The 25,291-nt window shown below is 40.2% G+C and overlaps 2 protein-coding genes across 6 annotated transcripts in view; both read left to right on the forward strand.

The window, feature by feature from the left end:
- Positions 1 to 325: 325 nt before the first annotated feature.
- ndufs5 (NADH:ubiquinone oxidoreductase subunit S5) lies at positions 326 to 6,798 on the forward strand. Of its 2 annotated transcripts, none has more exons than XM_031754765.2 (3): positions 326 to 455; positions 2,286 to 2,505; positions 6,589 to 6,798. In XM_031754765.2, exons 2-3 carry the CDS (start codon positions 2,290 to 2,292, stop codon positions 6,691 to 6,693), a joined length of 321 nt encoding a protein of 106 aa, XP_031610625.1. In that variant the 5' UTR covers positions 326 to 455; positions 2,286 to 2,289; the 3' UTR covers positions 6,694 to 6,798. The 2 variants fall into 2 exon arrangements, with proteins under 2 accessions (XP_031610625.1, XP_039461141.1); XM_039605207.1 differs by lacking the exon at positions 326 to 455 and adding an exon at positions 1,565 to 1,731.
- A 2,993-nt stretch (positions 6,799 to 9,791) lies between these two features.
- Positions 9,792 to 25,291, forward strand: part of macf1a (microtubule actin crosslinking factor 1a) — a 238,281-nt gene continuing 222,781 nt past the window's right edge. For 3 of the 4 annotated variants that reach the window (XM_039605406.1, XM_039605412.1, XM_039605413.1), the window contains exons 1-2: positions 9,792 to 10,123; positions 20,762 to 20,996. In XM_039605406.1, the coding sequence (XP_039461340.1) occupies positions 20,774 to 20,996 (223 nt within the window). In that variant the 5' untranslated portion in view covers positions 9,792 to 10,123; positions 20,762 to 20,773. Of the gene's footprint in view, positions 10,124 to 20,761; positions 20,997 to 25,291 lie in introns of those variants that run through there. The other variant, XM_039605407.1, reaches the window with a different exon arrangement.

Below are 25,291 nucleotides of genomic sequence, written 5' to 3' on the forward strand. Positions count from 1 at the left end.
TTCACATCCTGCACCAGCCTCACATATTTCTCTGCCACTCCTTACTTCCTCATGCAGCTTCATTCTCTCTTGTAACCCTATCATATGCTTTATCTAGAGCCACAGAGAAACAGTGTAACTTCTCATAATCTTCTCTATACTTCTCTCAAAAGCAACATTGCATTAGGATTATTATCTTTATTATACTTTATCATGTGCTAATATTATACTTTATCAAATTCATCGAATTTATTCTGAAAAATCGCTAAACTTGCTGGTTCAACACAGCTTTGTTAAATTGCTAACTAAAATGTAACTGTACTTTTGAGGCCACACCAGCAGATGGCAGTGGTGCAAAAGAAGGGCAGATATGTTTCCACCCCAGTCGATCACTTTACGGCAGTGTTTTTGTTCAGCAGCCGTAAAGCGGGGCGTGCAGAGTCGGAGGAAGGTTAAAACGCCTCGAAGAAAACACGGTAAATACAAACATTTAACGAGAATTAGCGACACGTAAGCAGGCTGTGGATGTGTTTGCTACATCGCAGATTTTATATGAAGTTTGAAAATTGCGTTAGTGCGCAAATATTGTGAAATAAACGCGGCCTGTGATTAGCATGGCTGGCTGTCATTGAAGGATAATTTCAATAGCAGTTTATATCCACAAAATGTGACGGATTCACTTGAACAGCCAGAACTACTTAATACATTTGTTATCGTTAATTACAGATACGAAGATTTTAATTTATTTTATTTTTTAATATTTTTAAAATATGAAGTTATAATCGTTCGTTTGTCGTTCACTAAGAGTCCAGATTTTTTCCATGGCTCTGTGGAGATGTAAGGATGATTAGTCTGCTTGTAGTGTAGGCAGTGAGTCTGAGTTGCTTTACTCAGCAAAAGTCTGTTTATTTTCCTGTAGTTTATTAAACCAGATTTTTTTTTTTAAAAAAAGTTTGAGCCACACTACATTTATAATTTTAAGGTGGGCAGGGTGGAGTGACTGGAGATGAATGTCGGGGGTGATTTGTGATAGAAAGAGTGAAGAGGACCGTTTGCAAGATGTAGTGAGACCTGCTGTGTATGACTTGAAGATGGTGACAGGTGGTCGAGTTGAAGATGTTAAGTTTAGAAGTAGAGCTGCCACGATTAGTCGACTAGTCACGATTACGTCGACTATCAAAATCGTCGACGACTGATTTAATAGTCGACGCGTCGTTTGAAGCTTTGTAAGATCACAAAAGACGCAGGAATAAGTAGTAGGATTTAAAAGTGTAATAACGGACTGAAACAGAAGATGGCAGCAGTGCATGTAAAGGATGCCAGCTGCCGTTAAACCCCGAAGAAGAAGAAGCTGTGTCCCAGAATTCATAGTGCGGCCCAGCGCAGTTGTCAACAATGGCGGCAGCTAGTTAGTTTTAATATTACTCTTATTATTCTTTCTGGGTCACAAAATAAACGTTTAACATATTTTCAAGCTGTAAGTTTTACGTCCAATCGATGCATGATCTGATTAGTCGACTAATCGCAAAAATAATCGGTGACTAGTCGACTATCAAAATAATCGTTTGTGGCAGCCCTATTTAGAAGTGAGTACATCAGAGGGACAGATCAGTTTGATCAGTCTGGACAGAGAAGCAAGGCCGAGATGGTTTGGGCATGTGCAGAGAAGAGACACTGGATTTATTGGTCAAAGAATGTTGAAGATGGCGCTCCCAGGCAGGAAGAGAAGACATGTAGAGGAGGTTGCTAGAGGTAGGGTGAGAGAGAGTGACAGATAATCCACTGTTTAAAACTTGACGAAACACTAAAAGTTAAGTAGACAGCTTTTTATTTTGATGTTGTTGATATAGAAATAAAAATTCTGAAATTACTTGAATTACTGTCCTCCTTTAAATGGGGCTGTACTTCATGGTAATGCTCTTATAGTGGCAGATGTTTAAAGACTACAGTGGCCAGAAGAAGTTTTTTGATTGTTCTTTTGCTTTTTATTATTTCTTGTGTGGAGAAAAAAAAATGCATTTCAGAATGTCTTGAACTACATTTAAAAACTCATGAGTGCTCAGTTTTTATTAAAATCCTTACTTCTGCCTTTATAGATATAAAATACTGTAGATCCAAGTACCTGTATACTTATACTGATATAAGCTAATTAGTGATTACAGTTACTGAAATGTATAGAGTTCTGTTAGACCGGCTTACAAATTCCAGTTTTAATTTGTTAAGTTTCATTTTATATTAAAAACTTAAAATTTGCCCTGTCCTGCCTCACTTTAATCACTTTCGGTCCTGTGCCTTTCCTCGTTCAGCATCATGCCGTTCGTGGACCTGCAGTCGCGGCTCGGTATCAACTTGGACCGCTGGCTGCTGCTGCAGAGCGGAGAGCAGCCCAACAAGCGGGCGGCACGCTGCCATGCCTTCGAGAAGGAGTGGATCGAATGTTCTCATGGCATCGGGCAGACCCGCGCCAAGAAGGAGTGCCAGCTGGAGTTTGAGGACTTCTACGAGTGCATGCACAGGCAGAAGACGGTAATCTGACTCCTCATACTCAACTGTTTCTGTACAAATTGCACTGGTTTAAATAATGGCTGCTGTATTATCAGAAATAACAGTTAGATACTAAATTAATCTAATTTTAGAGGATAGTTGTAATGAGCTAGAACTGTAAGTTATGTCTAGTTCCATTAAGAGGATGAATCTTCTCTCAAACTGTTAAAAATTAACACATCACCCGATCTCACCTCCTCCACACCACACTTGGCATGACAGCCCATGTGTTGTTGGAACAGAGCTCTTTCACTGCAGTTTATCTGTATATTGGGGGAAAAAAAATCAATGTGCTGTTAGTCAATTATGCTTGCTGTTTTTCAAAATTAGAAATACTAATTTATTTATTTTAACAGCCGCTGTGTGTGCTGCTAACCTGTTTATAGCACACATTTATTCACAGAGCCACCATGAAAACAAGTTCAGACACAAACAACTGTTTTCATATTTATCGGTTATAAAACAATTAAATGTGAATGTGTAAGGCAGCATTCAGTATCTTTTGAAAATGATTCGAGTCAGGTTGATACAGCTCCTTATTTAAGAACAGTTCCCATTGATTTCTTCCTCTATGAATATTGCAGCTTTCAGCCATTTAAATAAAACATGAAGTTGCTGATCAACTCCTTGATATCAAAGTTGCATCAATAAGAACATAATTTCTTTGCACTTCCAGCTTTAATTTAAGGGGTTTAACAAAACTATGGCATTAAATGGCTCTCACAGCTCTCACTTTGGATGTTCACGTCAAATCTTTGGTTCAGTCCTGCTTTTATCACTTAAGAAACATTTCCAAACTAAGCCCCATTGTTTCTCGCGCTGAACTGGAGATTGTCATTCATGCTTTCATGTCATCAAGACTGGACTGCTGTAATTCACTGTTTACATGTTTAAACAAAATTTCTCTGGAGCATCTGCAGATTGTTCAAAACGCTGCAGCAAGACTTCTGACCAAAACATCGAAGTACTCACATGTGACACCGTTGCTGATACAGCTGCATTGGCTCCCTGTCGAATTCAGAGTCCACTTAAAGATTCTGGTACTGACTTATACAGGGGCGGATCTAGAGAAATTTTCTTAGGGTGGCATGAGGGTGGCAAAGAAATCAAATGGGGTGGCAAAATCAAAGCCTTTTTTTTTCCCCCAAACACATGCAGGTGGTTACATATGGTTAAAATGATTCAAATGCAGTAAGTATACACGTTTTTCATATAAATATAGTCTATAACTTAATTATTGTCTGTAGCCCACATAATTACACACTTTAGTTGCATAAAACATGTGAGTTTTGATCTTATGTACTATATAGCCTGTATAATAAATAAATATGTAGCCCAATAAGTATGAAATCCAGAAAGCTACACAACATGGGGCGGTTCATTTACAAATACAAGTCTAACTTAAGTTTCACACTGTTTTTTGTTAGAAAACAATCACATTGTTACAGCTTAAATTACACAAAATGTCAGTAATCTGCACTGTCATGAACAAAAATTTAAACCTAATTTTTCATGATTTGTTGGATTAACCCACTGAGGTCTGAAATACAACCGCCATTTTGACTCCTTTTGAGTTTACGTTTGTATTTCACCCTCAAATTGTTTCATTTTATTTTTTCCCTTGCCTTGTTTGGTATCATTCTTTTCAGCTCAACTGAATTTAGTTGTTTTTTTTCACTGACATACTGCATTAGTATTACTGATCTGAAATCACACAAAGAACTTAAAATCCTAGTAGTATTTTTTGTAAAAAAAAAACCCACAGACATGTTGAGTAATTTTTATAACTTGAAATGCAAATATAAATTGTACATTTTGTAAACATATACAACTATTTCTCTAAAAATGCAGCCAATACACCTGCCGCTTTTTTTTTTTCATTTTGTACAACCATTTAAAAATATTACTAAAACTAAAATGAGAGAACAATCAGGTGTCGCAATAAGATGCCCCACAAATGATGTGTGCCAGTAAAAAAAAAAGTTTGTCCACCAAAAGACAGAACAGCACAGGGACAAACCTGCAGGCCTGACAACAGCAGGTGTATCACTCCGCTGGTTTTCTACTTAGTGACAGTGTTTACATTACAAATGTGCCTTTGTGACATTCATTAGTGCCCTCACTGACACACAAAACAAAACGACTACACAACAGAACAACTACACAAGACAACACAACACACTAAGTATACACTCCACACTAAACGTCACAAATCTCCCACATCTAAAAACTCTCTCTCTCACTCGCTCTGTCTCGCTGCTGTTACCGTCACTCCCAAAACTCTCCCTCTTCCTAAACAACCAAATCCCACGTGTTGACTTTTTTTTTAAATTAGTCGACATGGTGCATTTTTCCACCGATAGGAAAGAGGTGGCTTTTTTCCTTTCTTTACTGTTTTTCGCTGTCCTTAGAAAACGCTTAAAGCACACACACACACAAAACATGACGACAGTATTTAGTAAAAAGCGTGGCTTATATATATTATCATAACTCTGGATTTACTGGCCTGTAATTAAAATTTAAAAACTTTGAACTCCGAACTTTCAATATGGGCTGAAATAGAGACTCAGCGTGGCTGCAGCTTGTTGCTATGTCAGCTTAAAACAGTCATGTGATTTGGAGGTGCAGCGTGTCCGTGGACCCCAGAGGGTTAACACTCACCTTCCTTCCATTTCCAGAGTGTAACATCCAACCAAATGTGTAAAATCCGAAATTCCCATGGTGTTGTTCAAAATGTGCTCTGGCACAATCATAAGCATCGCTTGCTACTGAAAACGAGAAAAAAGCCGGTCCTGCTATGGGCTGAACCATTTGTTAATGGTGGAGGGGGGGAACACTATGCAATATATTCAGTTTTAGCAATTATATTCACTGTTGACTGTAACTACGCTCAAACTGTTAATGCTATCTTATTTTAATAAACAACACTGTCATATGCAAAACTGGGGTGGCACTTGGGGTGGCAAGGGATCATTTTAGGGTGGCAGTTGCCACCCCATGCCACCCTTCTAGATCCGCCCCTGGACTTATAGAGGTCTCTTAAGTCATGTGACCTGGGTCTACTTATCATTCATCATACAAAGCTGAGAACTAAGGGAGACAGAGCTTTTGCCACTGTGGCTCCCAGACTGTGGAACTCTCTCCCACTGAGCATAAGATCTCTGGACTCAGTAGCTTCTTTCAGAAAACAACTAAAAACACATCTTTTTAGAATTGCATTTTGTTAACTGTTGTCTGTTTTGTTTTATACTTTGTTATCCTTGTGTGAAGCACTTTGTGATCTTTCATCTAGAAAGTTGCTTTATAAATAAAGTTTTACTTACTTACTTAATTCAACAAACCAGCCTATTTTGTCTCAGTATTTGACATGTTGGCATCTCTGTTAACTTTTGTGGCATTAAATGACTTGATTCTCATGCAGAGTTTGAATAATAAGAAAACTATTTAAAAAGTGAAAGAAAAACTAGTGTCCATGTCAAATCTGCAAAGTAGTGTAGTTAAACTGAAGTCAGCCTATCTGACAGAGTGGAGGAGTCAGCAGAGGACAGACTGACAGCTTTGGGTGGAAGTGCAGCAGCAGCACAAAGTTCAGACTCTTGCTCTTTGCTTGTTAGCCATGTGTCATCATTTGAAAACATGACGGAGCAGGACGAAGTGCTGATTCAAGATGCATGTCAGCTTCGGCCTGAAGGTTTCACGTCAGATTTGCTTCCACTGAGGACATGTTTTAAAGATTACCTGTGCAGCATCTTTATGCCAAATTTTAACATCAGCATTCATTAAAACAGGCCATTTGAGATGTTAGAACATCACTCAGAGGAATGCCTGCATCTCTGCTGAGTGCATGTGGACAGGAAGCTGCTGCTTTTACAGAACCGTGGTCGGGACCGTAGAGCCAGTGGAGCTAAAGCTTGTGGTGTTTAACAGTGACACATGGTGCAAGGAGTAAAAGATGGTGGCAGAAGAACTATATTTTTTTACTTGGAACTGAAAGGTGACACAGAATACCCTTTATTTTGTATTCCTGTTATATCTCTCTCTCTCTTCTCCCCATCTTCCCTGCAGCACGAAAGGCTGTATGCCATCCGTCAGCAGCGTGACAAGCTGATTAAGGAGGGGAAATACACACCGCCGAGCCACCACACAGGCAAGGCTGAACAGACTCCATGAAGGAACATCCAGCTGTCCGCAGTTCTGTTCTTGTGTATAGCCAATCAGATATCGCTTATTTCCTGTTCACCTGTACAAGTTTGCAAATAAATGTTATCACCTACAGTCGTCATCTTCTCATTTACTCTTATCTTCCTTATAGTATTCTGAAATTTACACTATATATATATATAAGGGTGTTTGAGGAGATGGATTCATCTTATTTCTCATCGTAATTCATTTGCAGTTTTAAATTTATTGGCTCTATTTACAGGCTCACAAAAAATGTACATTCTCAGTACTTTGTATTAAGAAAAAAGCAAGTCAAGTAAACTGACATTGTTATGCATTTGCTTGATTTTAGCAAGATACTCAAACACAAACACAAAACAACAGCAAACAAAAAAAGACTAGAATTTGAAGTACTTTTACTTCACTTGAGTATTTCTATTTTACACTAATAGAGCATCTATTATTACTATATGGAATAGCTCCTTTGCAAAACTCACACAAGCAAAGTGACGTAAAAACTCATTGCCAGCTGGTTAAGATTAATGAAACAACACTAAATGCTCCTAAAACATTTGAATGCAGCACAGTTTTCTATTATTGTAAAATTACATAGCACATAAAACAGCCCTTGCAGTTCTGTGTTTTTACATTGCAGTTTGCCTACATAGAGGAGGTATATGATCTCTTCAATGACTTCTGGGTCTGCTCCCAGTTGAGCGTTCCTCAAAAACCTCCAGGAAGTTATCAGACTTAATGGTTTGAAATGTGCACGTATAACAGCTGGTTTATCCTTCATCTTTTGTTATTGTAATTTTCCAAAGTGCTCTGTGTGTTCAACCCTTAAACCCTAATGTTGAGCTGAATATTGGTTAAATCAGAATTTAATGTTTGCTTTAAAAGTCAGGCCTGTGAGTGATGTATTGAACTAAACGAACAGTTGTTGAATTTAATATCCTCACCACAGCTGCTTTATTGACTTCTATGAAATGATTTACTGTCCTTTCAGCTGTTGTAGTCAGCAGTCTGCTCTGCGGTGTCTCAGCTATAAGTGAAAGTTAAAGTGCAGTCTATTTTCTTAACCCACTGACCTAATTTTAGTAAAGTGTACTGTGGATCAGTGAGTGAGTGCTCCCGAGGGACAGCTCAACCACCCTGATGAGAGATAGATCTGAATGGATGCTCCCTGACATCCTCAAGTCAATAAGCAGCCTTTAAATCAGACTGATGGGGTTAGGAGGCTTCATGAGCCACCACAAGATGGAGCAGGAGCACAGATAAAACCCTCAGGTTCCTCCTCAGATTTTACACCCAGGCACGTCTTCTTCAACCCACTCGAGTTTCATGGCTGCATTTATGGTAATTCTTTGTTTATTCGTCCTCTGGTTCTTTTATACATGCAAAGACTCCACCATGAGATTTAATTATATGCATCCCTGTAGCCACCAGTGAGGACACAGAGGTCAGATCCTCTGCAAAATTAATGGAAATGTGGTGGGGGGTTCATGACATGGAGATGAGTTTATGCTACATTATATTTGTATGTTTTATTGCACACTGATTCTCAGATTTGTATACCAAAGCTGAGTGAGTTTAGTTTACCTGTGATCTGCCTATATTCCTGACATCAGGTCTTGTTTGAGCATTAGTTGTAAATACAGGCTTATATATTCAAAGCTCTTTATTGTTACATACATTGTTTTCAAGGTTATTTGAAGGTCAAACATGGTCGATTTTTATTGCAACAGAAAGAAATGTGACTTGTCACAATGATTGCTTGATACCTTCTGTATCCCTCTATCTTTTTGTTTCAGCTAAGTCCCCAGAGTGGTAAAGTCTCACCAACCTCCTCTGAGGTTTTGACTGTTTGTCCTCACGTGTGGGTGAATATGTTTTTCCATGAGGACTGAGTCACACACTCTGAAAGCAGCTGGTCCCACTGTTTTCCAGTTCAAATCCAGATTGGCTTTATTAAACTGGAAATTAAAGATAATCCCGCCTGCGCTGCAATAGATTTCCAGAAATTATTTATGCCTCCCATTATCACAACATTACAGCTGTAAACAAAGTTTTACACAATGTAACGATGATCAGTTCAGCATTGGTCAATAATTAACTGAAAGTGAAAGAATCTTGAGATCAGTGAACTTTACACTTTGTGTAGCTGGTGGTTCATGAGGCCAGACAAAACATTAAACCGCGCTGTTTGGTGAAACCAGTAGCAGTGCAGATAATCCAGAGGATGGTGACATCTAAATCAGGTGAAGACTAATTTGTTTTACAGGCCTTTTCCTGGAGCCTTTTTGTGTTTTTCTCGAGGCAAAATGGAGCATGATAGTGAATGGCAACCCCAAATCAGTGAGCTAAAAGACATGAAAATGGCCACATGGGGCCAAAGTGATAACTGCATGAATCTGTGTTGATCTTATGTGGTTTCATATCAGAGATACCTTCATATAGTCCCTTTTTTCTCTTTTATTTAATTAGATTATATATGTTTAGATACAGAGCGGTGAAGTCCGGTCTGTTCCAGGAGTCCAGTTTACTCCTAAATGAGTAATGCGGGACTCTAGCGTCAGCTCAGACAGTAAAGGATCTCCTCCCAGAAGACTGGGAGCGGCACCTCAAACTCTCCCTCTGCTTTCTGCGCTCCCTTCTTCCAGCTGTAATCAATTGCTTTTTAAAATACTCCCTGCCTTCCTCCAGCTGTTTGGAGAAGGGGGAGGAGGAGTGGCCATGGTAGAATGGAGGGATTATAAAATCCCAGATTAATAAAATCGCATGTGGCGTAAAAGCGCGGACCAGATCAAGCGCTGCTTCTTTTACATAATCCCGAAATGTATGAATGGAGCAAATAGACCACCGTGAACGCCCGTGGTTTCCCTATTCTCTACGATTTAAGAGAAAGTGTGTGTGTGTGTGTGTGTGTCAGTGAATGTGTGTGCGCGCGTCTCGCTCCGGGTTTGGCGGTGCTGCTGAGCCACAGATGACGCAGGAGTACACCCGAAATCTCAATTTCCGCGACACTTACACACTCAGTAGTCATGGGTTAAGTATCGTGGCCGTGAAAACAGCCTATTGACCAGAAAAGAGAGATAGTGTGTGTGTGAAAGCGGACCGAGAGAGGAGGGCTGGTGGGGGGTTGCTGAAGGCGAGAGGAGCAGAGAGAGAGAGAGAAGCAGAGACTGAGAGAGGGGGAAAGGAGGAGGAATAGGACAGCCATTACCATTCAGGATCACGTTGCCCGCTGTCCTCTCCAGCCTCATCCCACCGGCTGCGTGTCGGTTCGGTTTTGGAGCAAAAACCTTGAACACAAAGCCGGAAAACATCCAAGCTTCCATCCACCCGTCTGCCCCCAGGAGGAGAGGGATCAGCGGCGGCAGCATCCCCGGCCTCCCTCGCGCTGTGCTCGGATTCCTGGACCGCTGCTGCCCCGGGGAAGGTAAGCGGCTCCGGAGCTCATGCAGGCAGCCTGCTCGTGTCTGTGCTTCACACTCTCCCGTGTGCGTTCAAACCATCGTGATCATGTGTTTTCACGAGCTGTCAGGCCCGCTGCTGTTATGGAGTGTTTACAGGAACAAAACACCGATTCTTATCAGCTCCAAACGGATCGCTGTTACTCACTTTAAAAGCAATTTACAGACGTTCAATAAGAACTGCAGACCATAACTCCTGCACAGGTTATAATATATGGATGGAGTTTTTTTTCCAGACTCAACGTGTTGCTCATTAGCTCTGCGTTTATTGGCGTGATTTCCAGGAGATGCACTGCAAGTTTTAGTTGTTTTTTTTTAACAGAATAATCTCACACATCCGCCCTGTTTCTAAGCACACTGCTCATGATTTGTGTGCTGGAGGGCTGGGCTGGAAATAACCAGCGGACATTCACTCTGAGAGAGATAGAGGGGGTTTCTGGGTCGTGAGAAGGCTGCCGTGGCTGTTTCTCCTAATGAGACACTCAGCAGCAGCAGTATGGAAGCAGCATTTAGTCAACAGTGCCAACCACAAATGGATAAATGTAATTAGTTGGTGTTATCCATCCAAGCAGCGGCCGTGTGTTGGACAAAGAGCTCCCTGCTTTCCAGCCTTTCAGTGCGCGCACACAGCGTTTGGGCTCCATGTCTGATGTCCATTCATGCAAACACATTCCCCCCTCACAATCAAAGGGAAAGAGACAGAGAGAGAGCGAGGCAAGCGTGCAACGCTGGTGACACGAAACACCAGCTGCAGCTATATCTCTGTTATATGTGCACCGACACGCGCCCCGTGAGAGGCTGCCATTATTGATCCGTGCAATCCCTGCAGCCAATTATATCCAGAGACGCCCCATCATCACCAGCAGCACCTCCATCTCTACCTGCTGCATGAATCCCAGTGGGCTCTATAACTGCAGGGTGTCTGTCTGTCTGGAAAATACTGGATATAATGTGCAAGGTGCAGCCAGAGGGAGGGAAAAACAGGATTCAAGCAGGAGTCCCCTCCTGCCGCTCAGCACCAGATGGTCAAACATACATCTCCCTCCAGCCTTATGCTGGACATTCAGCTTTCAGACTACTACACTCCTAACACTCTCAAACCTTCATTTCCATTTAAATGGTCGTTTTAAATTGGTTTCTTCCATTTTTTCCTCTGCACTGCCACAGACACGCCTCCTTACTACTGCATGTTACAGTGCAGGAAAGCACCAACGTCTGTGAGGATGGGGATAGAAGACAGGACTGTTATAGTGCGAGATGTGGTTGCTATTTAATTTGCAATGAATTGGGGAATGTCTGGTTATTTTAATCAGATCATCCAATTTAGACTAACAGCAGTGGAAGCTGTTGTTGTTTACTGCCATAAACAAGTTAAAAGTGGACATTATAGGCGCCTAAAGCTCAAGGTGACACCTCCAGGTTTTCTGTTTTTGTACATCCAGCAGTTGAAAGCCAAGAGATGCTCAATTTATAATGAAATAACATACACACAAAAGACTAATTAATCCATGCTGGAATATATAAATATATCTAAATTTGCTCATTTTAATATACTAAAAAAAATAAAATAAATAAAAGCAGCAAAATCTGAACATCTGAGACACTGGGAGTCCGCGGATGCTTGGATCTCTCTTTTTCTTCTTTCTTTTTTTTATACCAAACATGTAGTTTCCACCCTGCCTGATTTGCTTCATTGCAGATTATGGCTTTGGTGTGGACACAAGTCACTTTTTGGCTGATTATAACGTATCTTCTGTATTTTAAAAAGCCTGATGGCGAGGGAAAATGAAGACTTTCCAAGCATATATTATGATCCTTGCCTCATTTCAGAGCTTTAAATCCTTCCTCTTCAAGTGGTTCTGGCTGTTATCAGGCTAGGATTACCCCCGTTCGAGAACCAGTTGGCACGTTATCATTCATTTGGAGTGTAGTGTCCACCTGATGAATGAACCTCATTCACATTTTAGCTTTACTTTAGTCTCCGTCAGCTTCCGAGGGTAAACATCCAGCATTTTATCAGCTATATTTTCCATCCTGGTCACTAGCTTGTTGCCAGTGTGATATTTTTATCTTGGGACTTGTTTGGGAACAAACTGACTTATCCATTTATTCATTCAGCATTGTTTTCATGGTGCTGAAATCGTCCCTCTGCTCTTTGTGAAATTCACGACTGGCACCTCCACCCTTCTGTCTGTCTGTCTGTCTGTCTGGCCAAGACTCTCTGTGTTGATTTTCTTCTCCCTGCAGCTCTCTGGTCTGCAGAGAGCATTTTTATCATGAGTGAATAAAGGTGGAACAAAGCCAGAGACATATGGAAACACTAACATTACCTATCGCCACATCCTGGAGCGGTAAACATTGACGAGCGTATCTAAGACAGGCATACGATGACATACGATCAGGTTATTCAAATAGGAGATCCTGTTTCTTGTGTCATCCTTGCTCATCTATGCACATACTTTTCTTTCTTTTGTTTAGCTGTCCTTTTTTCACTCTCATGTTGATGGACTCCAGTCCACTCATGCCCAGCAGCTTTGTTGGCAGTCCAGTCCCATTTCTGTATTTATGCATGCATACTTTCGTGTGAGTGTCTGCATGTGTATTAATGTATGTCTGTGTGTGCACGCGTGGGGGAGCTCAGTCTAGCCATTCATTTATCCAGTCAGTCAGTCGTCGGTGTGTTACTCATCATAGCTGGCAGCTGCAGTTTAAGGGGAGGCATTTCTCATTCATTCTTATATTACACTGACTATTTACACTTTTAATAAGTGACGTAAGGAACACGGTTTAGATATGCTTATTACATTTATGCATGGGAGGGAAAGAAGTTGCATCACTTACATTGTCCTACCTATCTCCATTTTTTCTGACTTATCTTATTGAAATATGTCCTTTAGAAGACACAAGCGTGGAAGTGTTGAAATGCTACATCCTATATAAGACAGAATGGGAAAAGGTTTTGCTTTAGAAACTATAGATATGGCTCTCCTCATTTCCCAGATTCTCACAGTGTGGCGGTGATGCAACACAGATGTAAACATGCCCCTTTGCTAACCTCTTTTTTAAACAAACATAAAATTTAAGCAGTTTTTTTTTTAACAATAAATCTTATTTCCAGCATATGATATGTTATCTTTGTTTTGTTTTCAGGAGCTTTACTGATTTTTAGATCATTACATCAGGTTTTATTTGCATTTTACACAGAATCTCAGCTTTTTGGGCACAGGGTTGTACCCTTCAGCTCAGTGACATGCTGATCTTTCTTACTTAATATGTAATTTATCTAATTTATACACAAAGAAACGAAAAACAAACAATAATCATGTCTACCTTTATATAATTCAAGCAAAACTGAGGTGATTCTGTTTGGTCCTAGTGGACCTTGTGAATCCTCTGCTATTGATTTGGGACCCCTGGCAGAGTATTTTAAATCTGTTGTTACAAACCTGGGTTTTAAGATGGACAGTGATTTTAAATTAGACAGTCAAATTAGGGCTACTGTCAAGTCCAGTTTTTATCATTTAAGGCGCTCGGCAAAGATAAGACCTATTTTATCCAGGCCGCATCTTGAAACGGTAATCCATGCTTTTATTTCATGTCGTCTAGATTACTGTAATGCACTGTATTGTGGAGTTAATCAGCATCTTCTCTCTCGTCTGCAGCTGGTCCAGAATTCTGCTGCACGACTTTTAACCAAAACTCGTAAAAGAGAGCACATAACTCGCATCCTGGCTTCACTCCATTGGCTGCCTGTATATCTTAGAGTTCATTTTAAAATCCTCATGTTTGTGTTTAAATGTTTAAACGGTCTTGCCCCAACTTACCTCTCTGAGCTTCTGCATCCTTACTCACCCCCCAGGTCTCTCAGGTCAGCTGACAAGCTGCTCCTGGAGGTACCCAGGTCCAAGAGGAAGCTCAGAGGGGACAGTGCCTTCTCTATTGCTGCTCCTAATCTGTGGAACAATCTTTCCCAGCACATTAGAGAGGCCCCTTCACTGTCCACTTTTAAAACACGTCTTAAAACCCATTTTTACTCCTTGGCATATGACACAGTCTGACCCTGATTTTATTGATTTTATTGTTTTGATCTAATGTGCTGATTTTATTGTTTTAAATGTAATTCTCATCATCATTTTTTTTATACTATTTTATTATTGTCTTTGCTATTTGTGCTAATTTTATTTATTTTAATGTCATTTTAATAATCATTTTTATATATATATTTTATTTATTTTATATTATTATTTTTCTTAATTTTTAACATGTTTAATGTATCATTTTGGCATGTCAAGTGTACAGCACTTTGTGTTCAGCTGGGGGCTGATCTGAAAGTGCTATATAAATAAATTGCTTGCTTGCTTGCATATGTTAAATACAGACATGGGAGCAAGTACCATCTTTTTATGCAATATTTTTTTAAAGAAGCAAAAGAAAAATGAATTAAATTGAAGTTTTGCAGTTAGTAATGTTAGCCTTTTTTCCTTGTGCTAAGCTAATCACTGATTGCTTTATCTGTAATCTAATAAATGCAAGTATGATCTAAACGGATTTAAGCCAACTTAAACTGGAAAACCTTAAAACTAAAAGAATAAAATACTGCAAGTCCTTTTTCAATAAGCTAGACTAGTTAGCTTTTAGCTTTTAAGTTGAGTAAGTTTATCTGGGATTTTTTCCCCCTTTGACTGGATTTAGCACCACATAAATCAGGTCAGTCAAACAAAGAATAAATTCAATGTATTTAATTTTAATCATCAGAAATAGAAAAAGTGGGTAAGTTAGCTTTTGCTAAAGCTGTTTGCATTGCTTGATAAAGCTAATCAGTGCACCCTTATAAAAAGGAAATAGAGAAATATAGTTTGTATAAATGTGACTATTTTAAACCACAGTATAAAACATGTACAGCTACAGGAAAAACTAAGCTTACCTCATTATTCAGCAGCTTGTAGAAGCAGCTTTAGTATCCTGTATGCCTTTGTCAGTATTTCATATTATTGAGCTAAACTTGCTAAACTTTGGCTAAGTTTTCTTCACACTCTTGTTGCTTTAGTTCATCAAAGTTTGTAGGCAATCATTTATGCACAGCTCTTTTAGGGTCCCAGCACAGTATTTCAATCTGCCTGAGGTCTGTACTTTTATAGAGGTGGTAATACTTACTGATGATCAGCTATTTAAGTGCATTTGATTAGCAGCACACCATTGAGTGTACATTAGTCTTCACAATACTCAGTGTAGTCTGCGAAAGTTTTCATTTGCACTTGACTCTAAGTTTTATACATTTACTAGTGAAAACAATGGTAAATGTTTTTCTTACTTTTCCATATGTGCAATCAAAGTAGTTTGAATACTTTTATCTTTTATTTGTTTGTGTATATTTCTATGTCATTATAATATTTTATGATAAATTAGAATACTAAAATGTCAGGTTAAGCTTATAACTTAGTTTTGGTCAACTACACTTTGTAGTTTCTTTGTCAGACTTCATATCTCAGTCTATTTTGGGGGGTTGTTTCAGCTTTTACTGGGTTAGTTGGGAGCATGCAGGTTCCCAGATTTTGCAGGATGTACAACATGAGTCACATGTTAATCAGTTGTGTTTTCTTGTTTGGTGGCTTTATGTTACGGTGTGTGTCAGGGATTGTTTTTGTCCAGTGAGCATGAATGTCAGTGAAACTCTCATCATGTTACCATGCTGGAATGCCGCCCTGAAGAGACGAGAGTTTCACCGGCAGTTACGACCGTTAGTCTGCAAATGTCTGGATTTCTCTCGCTCCTCAAATCTCTTTTCCTGTCTTCCCTCGTCGCTCTTTCTCACTCTACATCTCTGTCACAGTCTCTCTGTTTTATGTTACTTTTGTTTCCTGCAGCGCACACACACACATTCAGACACACACACGCTGCTGAGACTAAGCTGTGGGAACAGACCGTGTCCATGTAAATCCTGGCTGCGAGTTATAAATCAGGCCAGTCAACCATCCAGTACCTTTGTTTGGTTTGATTGAACTGCTACACTCTGTCACAGGAAGAGGCCTAAGGCTCTGCGTGTATATATATCCTATATATACAAATATGTATTATATATATATATATTATATATTGTATATAAATACGCATGTATTACAGTATTATTGTTTGATAGAAAACCTAAGCAACAACAGCGTTGTTTAACCATTCCGTGCTTTTCTCTCTTTTGTATCAGTGTAAATGGGATGTTTTTGACTTTTGTTAAACCAGGCAAATAATTTAAAGACATTTATTCAGACTCAACGAACATTTGTGGGTTATTTCAGAGTTGCATGATACTTCTTAGATATACCAGTTAGTAGATTTGTGAAACTAATAACAAAAATTATCTACTAAATACTTTCAATCTGGGGCATATTTTTATATCGATTGTCTAAAATGTTTAACTGAAAATCTAAAATCAAATCAGTTAGAGAAGAAAAGGGTTAGTTTTGATGACCTTTAATAATCAGACTTTTTTAACCACGATGATGTGTTGGTTAGCGCTTTACACCAAGAAGGTTCTGGGTTTGAACCTGCTGGCCTCTCTGTGTTTGGATTACATGTTGCTGGTCATTTGCTTTTTTAAATCATAATTAATGGGATATAATAAGTTTAATAGGAAGGAGGTAAGGCCCAAGGGCACAGAGGCAGAAATGCAGAGGAATGGATGTTCCTGCAGGGATTTGGAGCAGATTACCCAGAGCTGAGTGCAGTGGCAGGGACTCATCACTGACCTGTGCTTCTCATGGAGTGAAGACGCATAGACCAGTGATTAATGACAGCAACAATCATGGCAGCACATCACCTGAGTACCTTAGACTGAAGGTACTGATTAGAATTTGGTGAGCAGAGGTTAAAGGTCACTGTCACTTTACAGAAAAACCCCATATTTAACCATAAATCACAAATTTCTACAATAATTCTAACAGAATGTGCACAAATGTCTCACTGGAAAAAATATAAATTGATTTTTATTTCTAAAAGTTCGATAGTTTTCTTCACCATGACGAAATAATACGACATAAAACTCTGACTTTTATTAAGAAGTGCCAATTGTGAGCATGTTTGGCCAGATATTAAATTGGTGACTCAAATCTTTTCTGGCCACCTATTAAATTCCTTCAAAATCTTCCATATAAAAGTATGATATGTGGGTGTGAACAGGAAGAGAGGCAACCTGTAACTTCACTGGTTGGTTGAGGTGTACACCCGAAAGGTGGTAATTCTTCTGTAAACACGTCGCAAAGATTAAACAGTTGGTGTGTCAGAAAGCAATGATTAAGTTAAGCACCTTTGAGAAACTAGGGCTCAAATTAACCTGTGATGGCCCCTTTTCAGTGTATATTTTAAAGTTTGTTGGCTGGAATTCACCAAACTGTGTGTGTGCTTTTGTTTGATGGTCTTAGTGAGGAAAGCTGTGTCTGTGAGTAAAAACGCCTTGGTGAGGGTCTCATCACAGAAGGAGTGAGCTCGCTCTTGCTCGCATTTCTCCTCCCGGTAGTTTCTTTTTCTTCAAAGTTCTCATTTTGTCTTCACGGAGCTGTAATGACACGGTGCGGCTTTGAAGCCTCAATTCTGGCTCTATTTATAAAACCGCTTGTTGCAGTGGCACTGACTCACTGTCAGCAAGCGGCAGGGAACCAGACTTACACACACAGCTATACACCAGTGAGGTCGCTGAGAATTCTGGGAAGGCATTTAACCTCTTCCTCGCGGCGTTGCTGGGGAGACAGACGGATTCAGGAAGTGGGGTTTAGCCAGCGGTTTAGCCAGAGGCCAGTCAGAGGAGGTGGAGGAGGAGGAGGATTTTTGGCAGCAGCGGAGCAGATGGAAATCTCAGCCGTTGTGTTGGACTCACACGTCGTGCAGTGAATCATTCCCACTCTGTGACCACCTCTCAGGTCATTCCACAGTTTAGTCTGCTACAGCATGGAGGGGGTAAACACAGATCTACTGTGACGAAGTCTTTGGCAGCCAGCAGAAGTTATTCAGCGACAATCTGCAACACTTTGAGGGTTAAGCCGATTGTTTGCTGAGGAGAATTTCTCAGAGGTCGCAGTGTTCGCTTTTAGCTCTAACTGTTGGTGGATGAACTGTAAAACAAACAGTGTCCCTGTCTAGTGAAGTTGGCGGGCTTTTGAAAACAAGGAAATAAAAGTAATATGTCATCTCTAATTATTTAAAGATTAGGCTTTACTCTACTCTTGTTTAAAATCATCAAAATATCCCCTAATAAACATCGACATAAACAAGAAACCACATTTTATTTGTGCATTCAAATACAACAACTCTGCCATAATTTATACTCCTCAAAGTGCTGAGTCCACTTTATAGTTACTGCTGAGGTCAAAGTCTGCATATTTTACCCACTGCACTGATATACGAGGGGAGGAAATGTCATAAATGATGAGGCTGAATTCCATTTAGCTGCTTTAAGTTTCAGGGTTCTGCTTTTAGGCACAATCCACAGACTCATTTGATTAGAACAAAGCTGCTGTTAGTGCTGTTAGTAACACCTGTACTTTTATGTACTTTTTCACAATAACAAGCTGGCATCCTGCTGCTCTCTCATGCATTCAGCTGCATTTGATATTATTGTCCCCCGTTTTTATCCTCAGCACAGAGTAATCTGCTGAACTGCCGGGACTCCCTGTGGAGCTGAAATATAAGAGCTGATATAAGGCAATTCATTCTCTCAGAACAGAGGTGTGCTGAGTTTACAGTTATTGATTTATTGATGCTGAGATGGACGGATCAGTTCATCGGGTCTCCAGAGTCCTACAAACACACACACACACACTTCCTTCTTGTGTGTGTGACGCCTGCAGACCCTAATTCGCTTTAGAGAGGTAGGCTAAAGAGTGGAGATGAGCAACAGATAGAAGTGTAGAAACGTGAGAAGGTATAAGGAGTGAAAGCGAGACGAAGACAAAGGAAAAGGCTCTCTTCTGTCTTGCTGCATATTGACTCTTCTTTAAAAATAGAAACACTACTCAGACTTTAAAATCTCATCTCGCTGCTCCTTTTTCATCACTGCCTCTGCTCAGCCTGCTGAACTGTTTCCCATCCCCCCACCTCAGCTCAGAGATGACTTTCTTCCATCACACCTGGAATCTTCCATATATCTATAAAAACTGGTCTGTGCCCAAACTGGAGCAATTACACCAGCTTCTATCTCTTTTTGTGCCCTATGGTGCAAGTTTGCATGATCTTTGTGTTTGTCCAGGGGCTGTAAATGTAGCTGTAACCTTACAGCTCAGCTGAGGGAGGACAGCATCAGTGTTTATGCTGTCAGGAGCATGACCCCCCTCATCACGGATAGATGCTTCAGCGCTGTGATGTAGCTGGCAGTCTAATTCAGCCAAAGGGAAACAGTGTGAGTCTGCTCACAACAAGCTTGTTTGTGCAATCTGGTCATGATTTTTGGAAAGAAACATTAGTGCTGAGTTTATCAAAAGTTTGAGCACCACAAAGCGACTGTCACTGAGTTCCACTGTAATCAGGAAAACGGAGACATCTCTACAGCTGACATCTCCAAAACCGGGCAACTTACACCAAAACTATCTCGATTTATAAAGAGCACTCTAAGATAGAGGAAAAATATAAATAAATAACATTTTGGAATGAGTTCCCATTTAAGCAATTTGTCAGTGCACCCACAACTTTGAAGAAAATTGTGTTTTTAAAAAGCTTGAAAGATGTTTTTTTTTAATAATAGATGCAAAAATGCCATGTGGGGTAAAGAAATCCACAAAATGTACAAAATAAGAAGCTTTTTCAGTAATGTAGGAACATGGACCACATCTATTTTAGAAGCATCCATCCAAGAGGTGATGTACAGGTCAACAGTGTTAGGACTGTGATTGGATAACTACATCTATGGCCAGTTAATGTCACATGATACCATCTTTGGCCTCTGAGAGGAAGCCAGAGTGCTGAAACCCATGCAGACACGGGGAGAACATGTAAACACATAGAAAAGCATCAGCTAATCACAAGGTTCGAACACAGATCCTTCTTGCTGTGAGGCACAGTTCAAACCTCTGCACCACCGTGCCTCCGTGTTGTAGAAGCAGTCTGTGCATTATTTATGTGTCTGTCAAAGCACATAAATAGCGATTTAAGAGGGTAAAGCAAGCGGTCCGCTTTATGCATTCTGATCAACTGAAGCTAAGGATGAAATTTCATTTGTATCTCAAAGTTATATCTTTCATGTGTTGTTTATTCGAGCACGCCTCAGACATTTCCACTGCCGTGTGTGTCGTCTTCTTCTCAGAGCTGCTGTTTCACTTCCATCCAGCTGTCACTGCACATCTGCAGCTTCCTGAACACTGAAGCTATCATCTGGACACAATGATTAGTTTAACCCAGTTGTTCATTCTCCGTCCTCATTTCTCTCATCTGTCTTGCTACATTACTACTGTTGTTATGTTACAACTTTGCATCATTCATGACCCCTGCGTGATCACACTTTAAGCAAGCAATAAATTATCGAGTGTTTCCACGTTGTCCTTCTTTTCTGACCTCTTTTCTCTTACCACCCTTCCCACATCCCTTTTTCCTCCTACCATCCTTCCTCTCCTTCCTTGTCCTCCCTGCAGCCCTAAGCGGAGATGGAGTCTTCGGATGATGATACTCTGAGCGAGCGCTCCTGCGTCAGCGAGCCGTCTTTCCGTAGCGAGCGTTCAGGGGGGTCGTTATCCCCGTGTACATCAGGACTTGTGGGCCCACCGGGAGACACTTTGCCATGGAACCTGTCCAAGCATGAGAGGAAGAAGAGGAAGAGCCAGGATTCAGTGTTGGACCCAGCAGAGAGGGCGGTGGTTCGGGTTGCAGGTGAGTTGATAAATGTAATACTTTATCTTTCTGCCTTTGAGAAACACTCAAGGGAAGCTTCCAGGAGATGGTGAAAAGGCAGAATTTTGCTGATTGAACGCTATAAAAGCAGAGTGGGGCTTTCATGAAGGAGGGAAAATATCCAGAGAGGTCTTCAGAAGCTTCAGCACCACTTTTGATTGATCAGTTTTGGTGTCTGTGTAGTTTCTCAGTCTTCCAGGCAAGCAACTGAAATGAAGGCTGCTGGATTTGTTTTTCAACTCTTATTCAAGAAGCTTTTTCTAAAAAGCAGATGTGGAGTCCAACGTATTAAAGTCACAGTGGGGTTGTCCTGTCGCAGGTGGTCCTGAGAGTCATTGACCAACTCTGTAATCATGAGCCAAAGTGAATCATGGCATGGGTCATTGCCATCACAGGGTCGTTGGTGAGGCATTGCCTCCCAACATCCTGTTAGCTCTTACGGTTACATGGGTCAATGTGTGAGCTGGTTCTCCTGTGTTGTGCCATGTGTCTGTGGAGTTTGGTTCTTCCTGTGTAAAGGTCTGAGCACTCCTCACTGCATTGCACAGTATACACTACCTGCTTTGTTCATTTTGTGTCTGAGGGTGTTGCTGGGTCTGAAGTGTGCTGGGACGTCATGCTCTGAGAAAAATCTTCTGAGTTTCTATGAAAAATCTGCTGCATAAGAGACGACAGTGTTACTATGTCTGTCTTCTGCTTCTTCCTGGTTCTGTCCGAGGTTCTTTCTTTTGCCTTTTTTGTGATTCAATGAAGGCTGAGTTTGGATAACCACAGTTTTAAGTCCTCTTTAAATATATGTGTCTGGTTTGTAGCGTTCGTTAGTTGATAACCCCGAAGCTTTTAGCGCCATAAGATTGAGTGCTACAAGGGGAAAATGAAAACTGCTGTAAAATGCACTCTGATGGAACATTAAAACTGACAGGAGCAAAGCAAAAAAAAGAAAGCAGTACCCGTGTTGTTGTTGCACATCAAAGGTTCTTAGTTTGAACGTTCCTGGTCAGCTGGATCCTGACATGTGAGATTGATTGGAGATTTCAAAGCTGACTGCAAGGTGTGGATGTGAGCATGAATGATTGTCTGTATTTAGCCCTGCCATTGTCACGGATTAGGTGTTTGCTGCCTCTTTCCCTGTGTCAGCTGGGATTAGGGTGCAGCGCAGCCCCTGATGTCATGGTTGGATAAGAAATTTAGAAAATGGCTGTAGTGTGTCATTTCCAATCAAAATGAAGCTTTATACAAAACATAAAATATAAGGATTGTCAGCAGCATGGAGACATTCAGTTTGCTTTGCTCAGGAATTGCTTTTGCAAAATGACAGTAGGTCAGGGACCAATTAATAAAGAAATATACAAGTAATAGAGGTTTTTAAGGTATCTGATCAAGACGCCTCCCGGATGCTGGACAGATTATATCTGTCAGCTGGCTTTGGAACGACTCAGTGGAAGTGGAAGATTTGGCTGGGGTGAAGGAAGTCTGCACTTCTGCTGGCTCCCAGTGACTCAGGCTCAAATGGATGGATGGATATATGTATCAAATAAAATGAATAAACAACCAAAACGGTTCCAGAGTTCCAGAGTTTTTGGTTACCTTTTGTTCCCTATTTTATTTTGAAAATATTTCATAACTTAAGTGTCCTCAGTGTATTTACCTCCTGTCAGTGTGACATATCATCGTTCATAATTATTGCCACACACCAAGTGTTTCCACAGTTCTGTAGTTTAGTTTACCCACTGTGCCTACATCTAGCTGGCCTCGTGATGAGTTCCTTGAGTTTAGGTTTTCAGTCATGTATAGTTTCTCCTCCTGTTTGTATCTTTGTTGAAACTTCCTGTGTCACCTCTAGGCCATCCATTGGTGGTAAGTTGAGTATTACTGATATAGGCTTTACAGTCCCTTGTATTAACAGACTTGAATCAATAAGTAATAAGAACTGCGTAGGCAGAGCATCTACAGCTCTAATGTAGAAAAGCTGACATTGGACCAACCTTTTGTTACTGAAAAGACTCTTAAAAGGAAACACGTCGCTCTCATATTATCTGTCTTTTTATCACTAAATATCTCTGCAAAGAGGTTTTTTTCTTCTTGTCGTGAATTATTCTTCATGCATCCACTCTCACATGCACACTGACATTTTCACTAATCACAGGGCTTCTTTCGAGCTGTCATTAAGCATCCTCTGAAAAAGGCCTCATCTCCTTAAATGTCAAAGAAATGAGAAGAAATTTCTAGTCTTTTATTTGTGGGATGGATAAAGACGTCTGCAGCTTGTTATTAAAAGTGTTATCGTGTAACACTCAGATGTAATAATCACTGTTTTCTTAGTTATCGGTTTTAATAATGGTGGTTAGTAAATGTCAATAAAGAGCTGTGAGCAGCATGAACCTTGAATACAAGAAAACGCTTAGTTTCATTGTCATGTGAAGGCAGCAGAGATGAGCTTAATCTCATTTTCATTGTGTGCATTCCTACGTGCAGGGATCACATGTCAAAGTCAGGAGCCAGTATCATCCTCTCGTATTTGTGGTAACAGAAGATGGAGGAGAAATGTAGGTTACTCAGTTCTCTAGAGAAGCCGGGGCTCCCCTGCTCACGTAATGAGACACTGGCAGCACGCTGATGGCTCTCTCTTTTTTTAAATACAGAGAAGAGGAGACCTTGAGTTTGATAATTGAGGGAAATGAAGTAAAAGTGGGCTCATCTGTGGCTTTCCCCTCTGATGTCGTCTAATAATTGTGCTTATTTTTTCAGTTTGAGGCTTTTATATAAATGCACTTCAGTGGATGGACAGTAAAGCCTCCAGCTTCGTCAGCATGCTCTATAACTCTGCTGGCCTACAGCTGATCCAGCAGTAGGTGAAACTCAGATCATAGCACATCATATAGCAGCGCAACAGCTCTCCAATGAGGCAACAATCACAGCATCTTATCAACAACAGGACGGCTGCCAATAACAAGCAATTTTTAGATTATTTTGCAACCTACATTTTTTTCTCTTATCACACTTTTCTTAATCTTATCAGTTTCCTTAAATTACTTTTAGGTCAAATCAATATAGAAAGTATATTTGATTTTTTTCAATATTTATTTTGACAACAGAATATCGATTACCAGTCAGGAGGTGTCTTCTCAAAGTGAATTATACTCTCTTAATGCCTTCACTTTGCACTCTCCTTGTTTTTTTGAGACTATAATCGAAACCCATAAAAGGCGGGCGCTCCAGAAACCTCAAGAAGCCAGATTTATTGCTTCTATAATCAGCGCACCAGTTTTAAGCTGCACTAACATCATCAATAACACTTTCAGCATCGCTAACTTGCATTTGGCAACACACAGTGCCATTATTTTTGAAAGCAAGCTTCTGTTCCACTGAGGATTTTAAATGATTTATCGTTATTATTAATCTATTATTCATTTATTGTGATTTCTACATTTATGTTCAATTTAATGACATCATCTAATCATCTTCTTTCATAAATAGCTTAAATTTTTTAAGAGAAGCAAAGATGTTACGTACACACCCATGCTATTTGTTTACATTCTTCCAGTGAGGTTTGGACTTGTTCTGTGAGGAAATATGTTGGTTGGGATGTTGAAGCATGGAGGCGATAAGAGGCAGTGAAAGTCATGTTACAGACATGGAAACAGCATGTAGGTCAGGGCAGGGTGAAGGAGTTCATATCATCAGCACAATCAGGTCAAGAGAGACGGATCACTCTGCATGTGTGTGTGTGTGTGTGTGTGTGTGTGTGTGTGTGTGTGTGTGTCTCGCATTTGTATCTCAGTGCTGATACTCTTACAGCATAGACATGGAGAAAGTTTGGGATATTTCCTGCCCTGGAACCATTTCAAGGCCTCCCACATTAATGTTTTAGAGTCTCTTCCATTCACAAGAGAAGCCCGTCAGATACTTTTATGGCTGTTTTAAGAGAAGCTTTCACTTTCTTGTCCTTCCTAAATCTGTCAGCAAATGTTTGGAGAAAGGAATCTGTAGCCTGACGCTGCAGTAGAGCTCCCATTAAAGACCTTTTATTTTTTATTAATGTACTTAATTCACTTATGTTAAATCCAGTTTCACAGAACAGAGGACCATGTGTGTTTACTTGTTTTTATGTTAGTGTGAAGACAGTGGGTGTCTGTATGTATATAATGAGTTTATCTGAACAAGCCCAGTGTTTCCTGCCAAGTAAAAATAAAGTTAGGCTTTGTGGAGGAAAGGAAGATGACAAAGAGCAAAAGGGAAATTAAATTTGTACACTAGGTAAGTGAGAGTGCGTG

This window comes from Oreochromis aureus, linkage group 22 (genome assembly GCF_013358895.1).
Source record: "Oreochromis aureus strain Israel breed Guangdong linkage group 22, ZZ_aureus, whole genome shotgun sequence".
Taxonomy (NCBI): domain Eukaryota; kingdom Metazoa; phylum Chordata; class Actinopteri; order Cichliformes; family Cichlidae; genus Oreochromis; species Oreochromis aureus.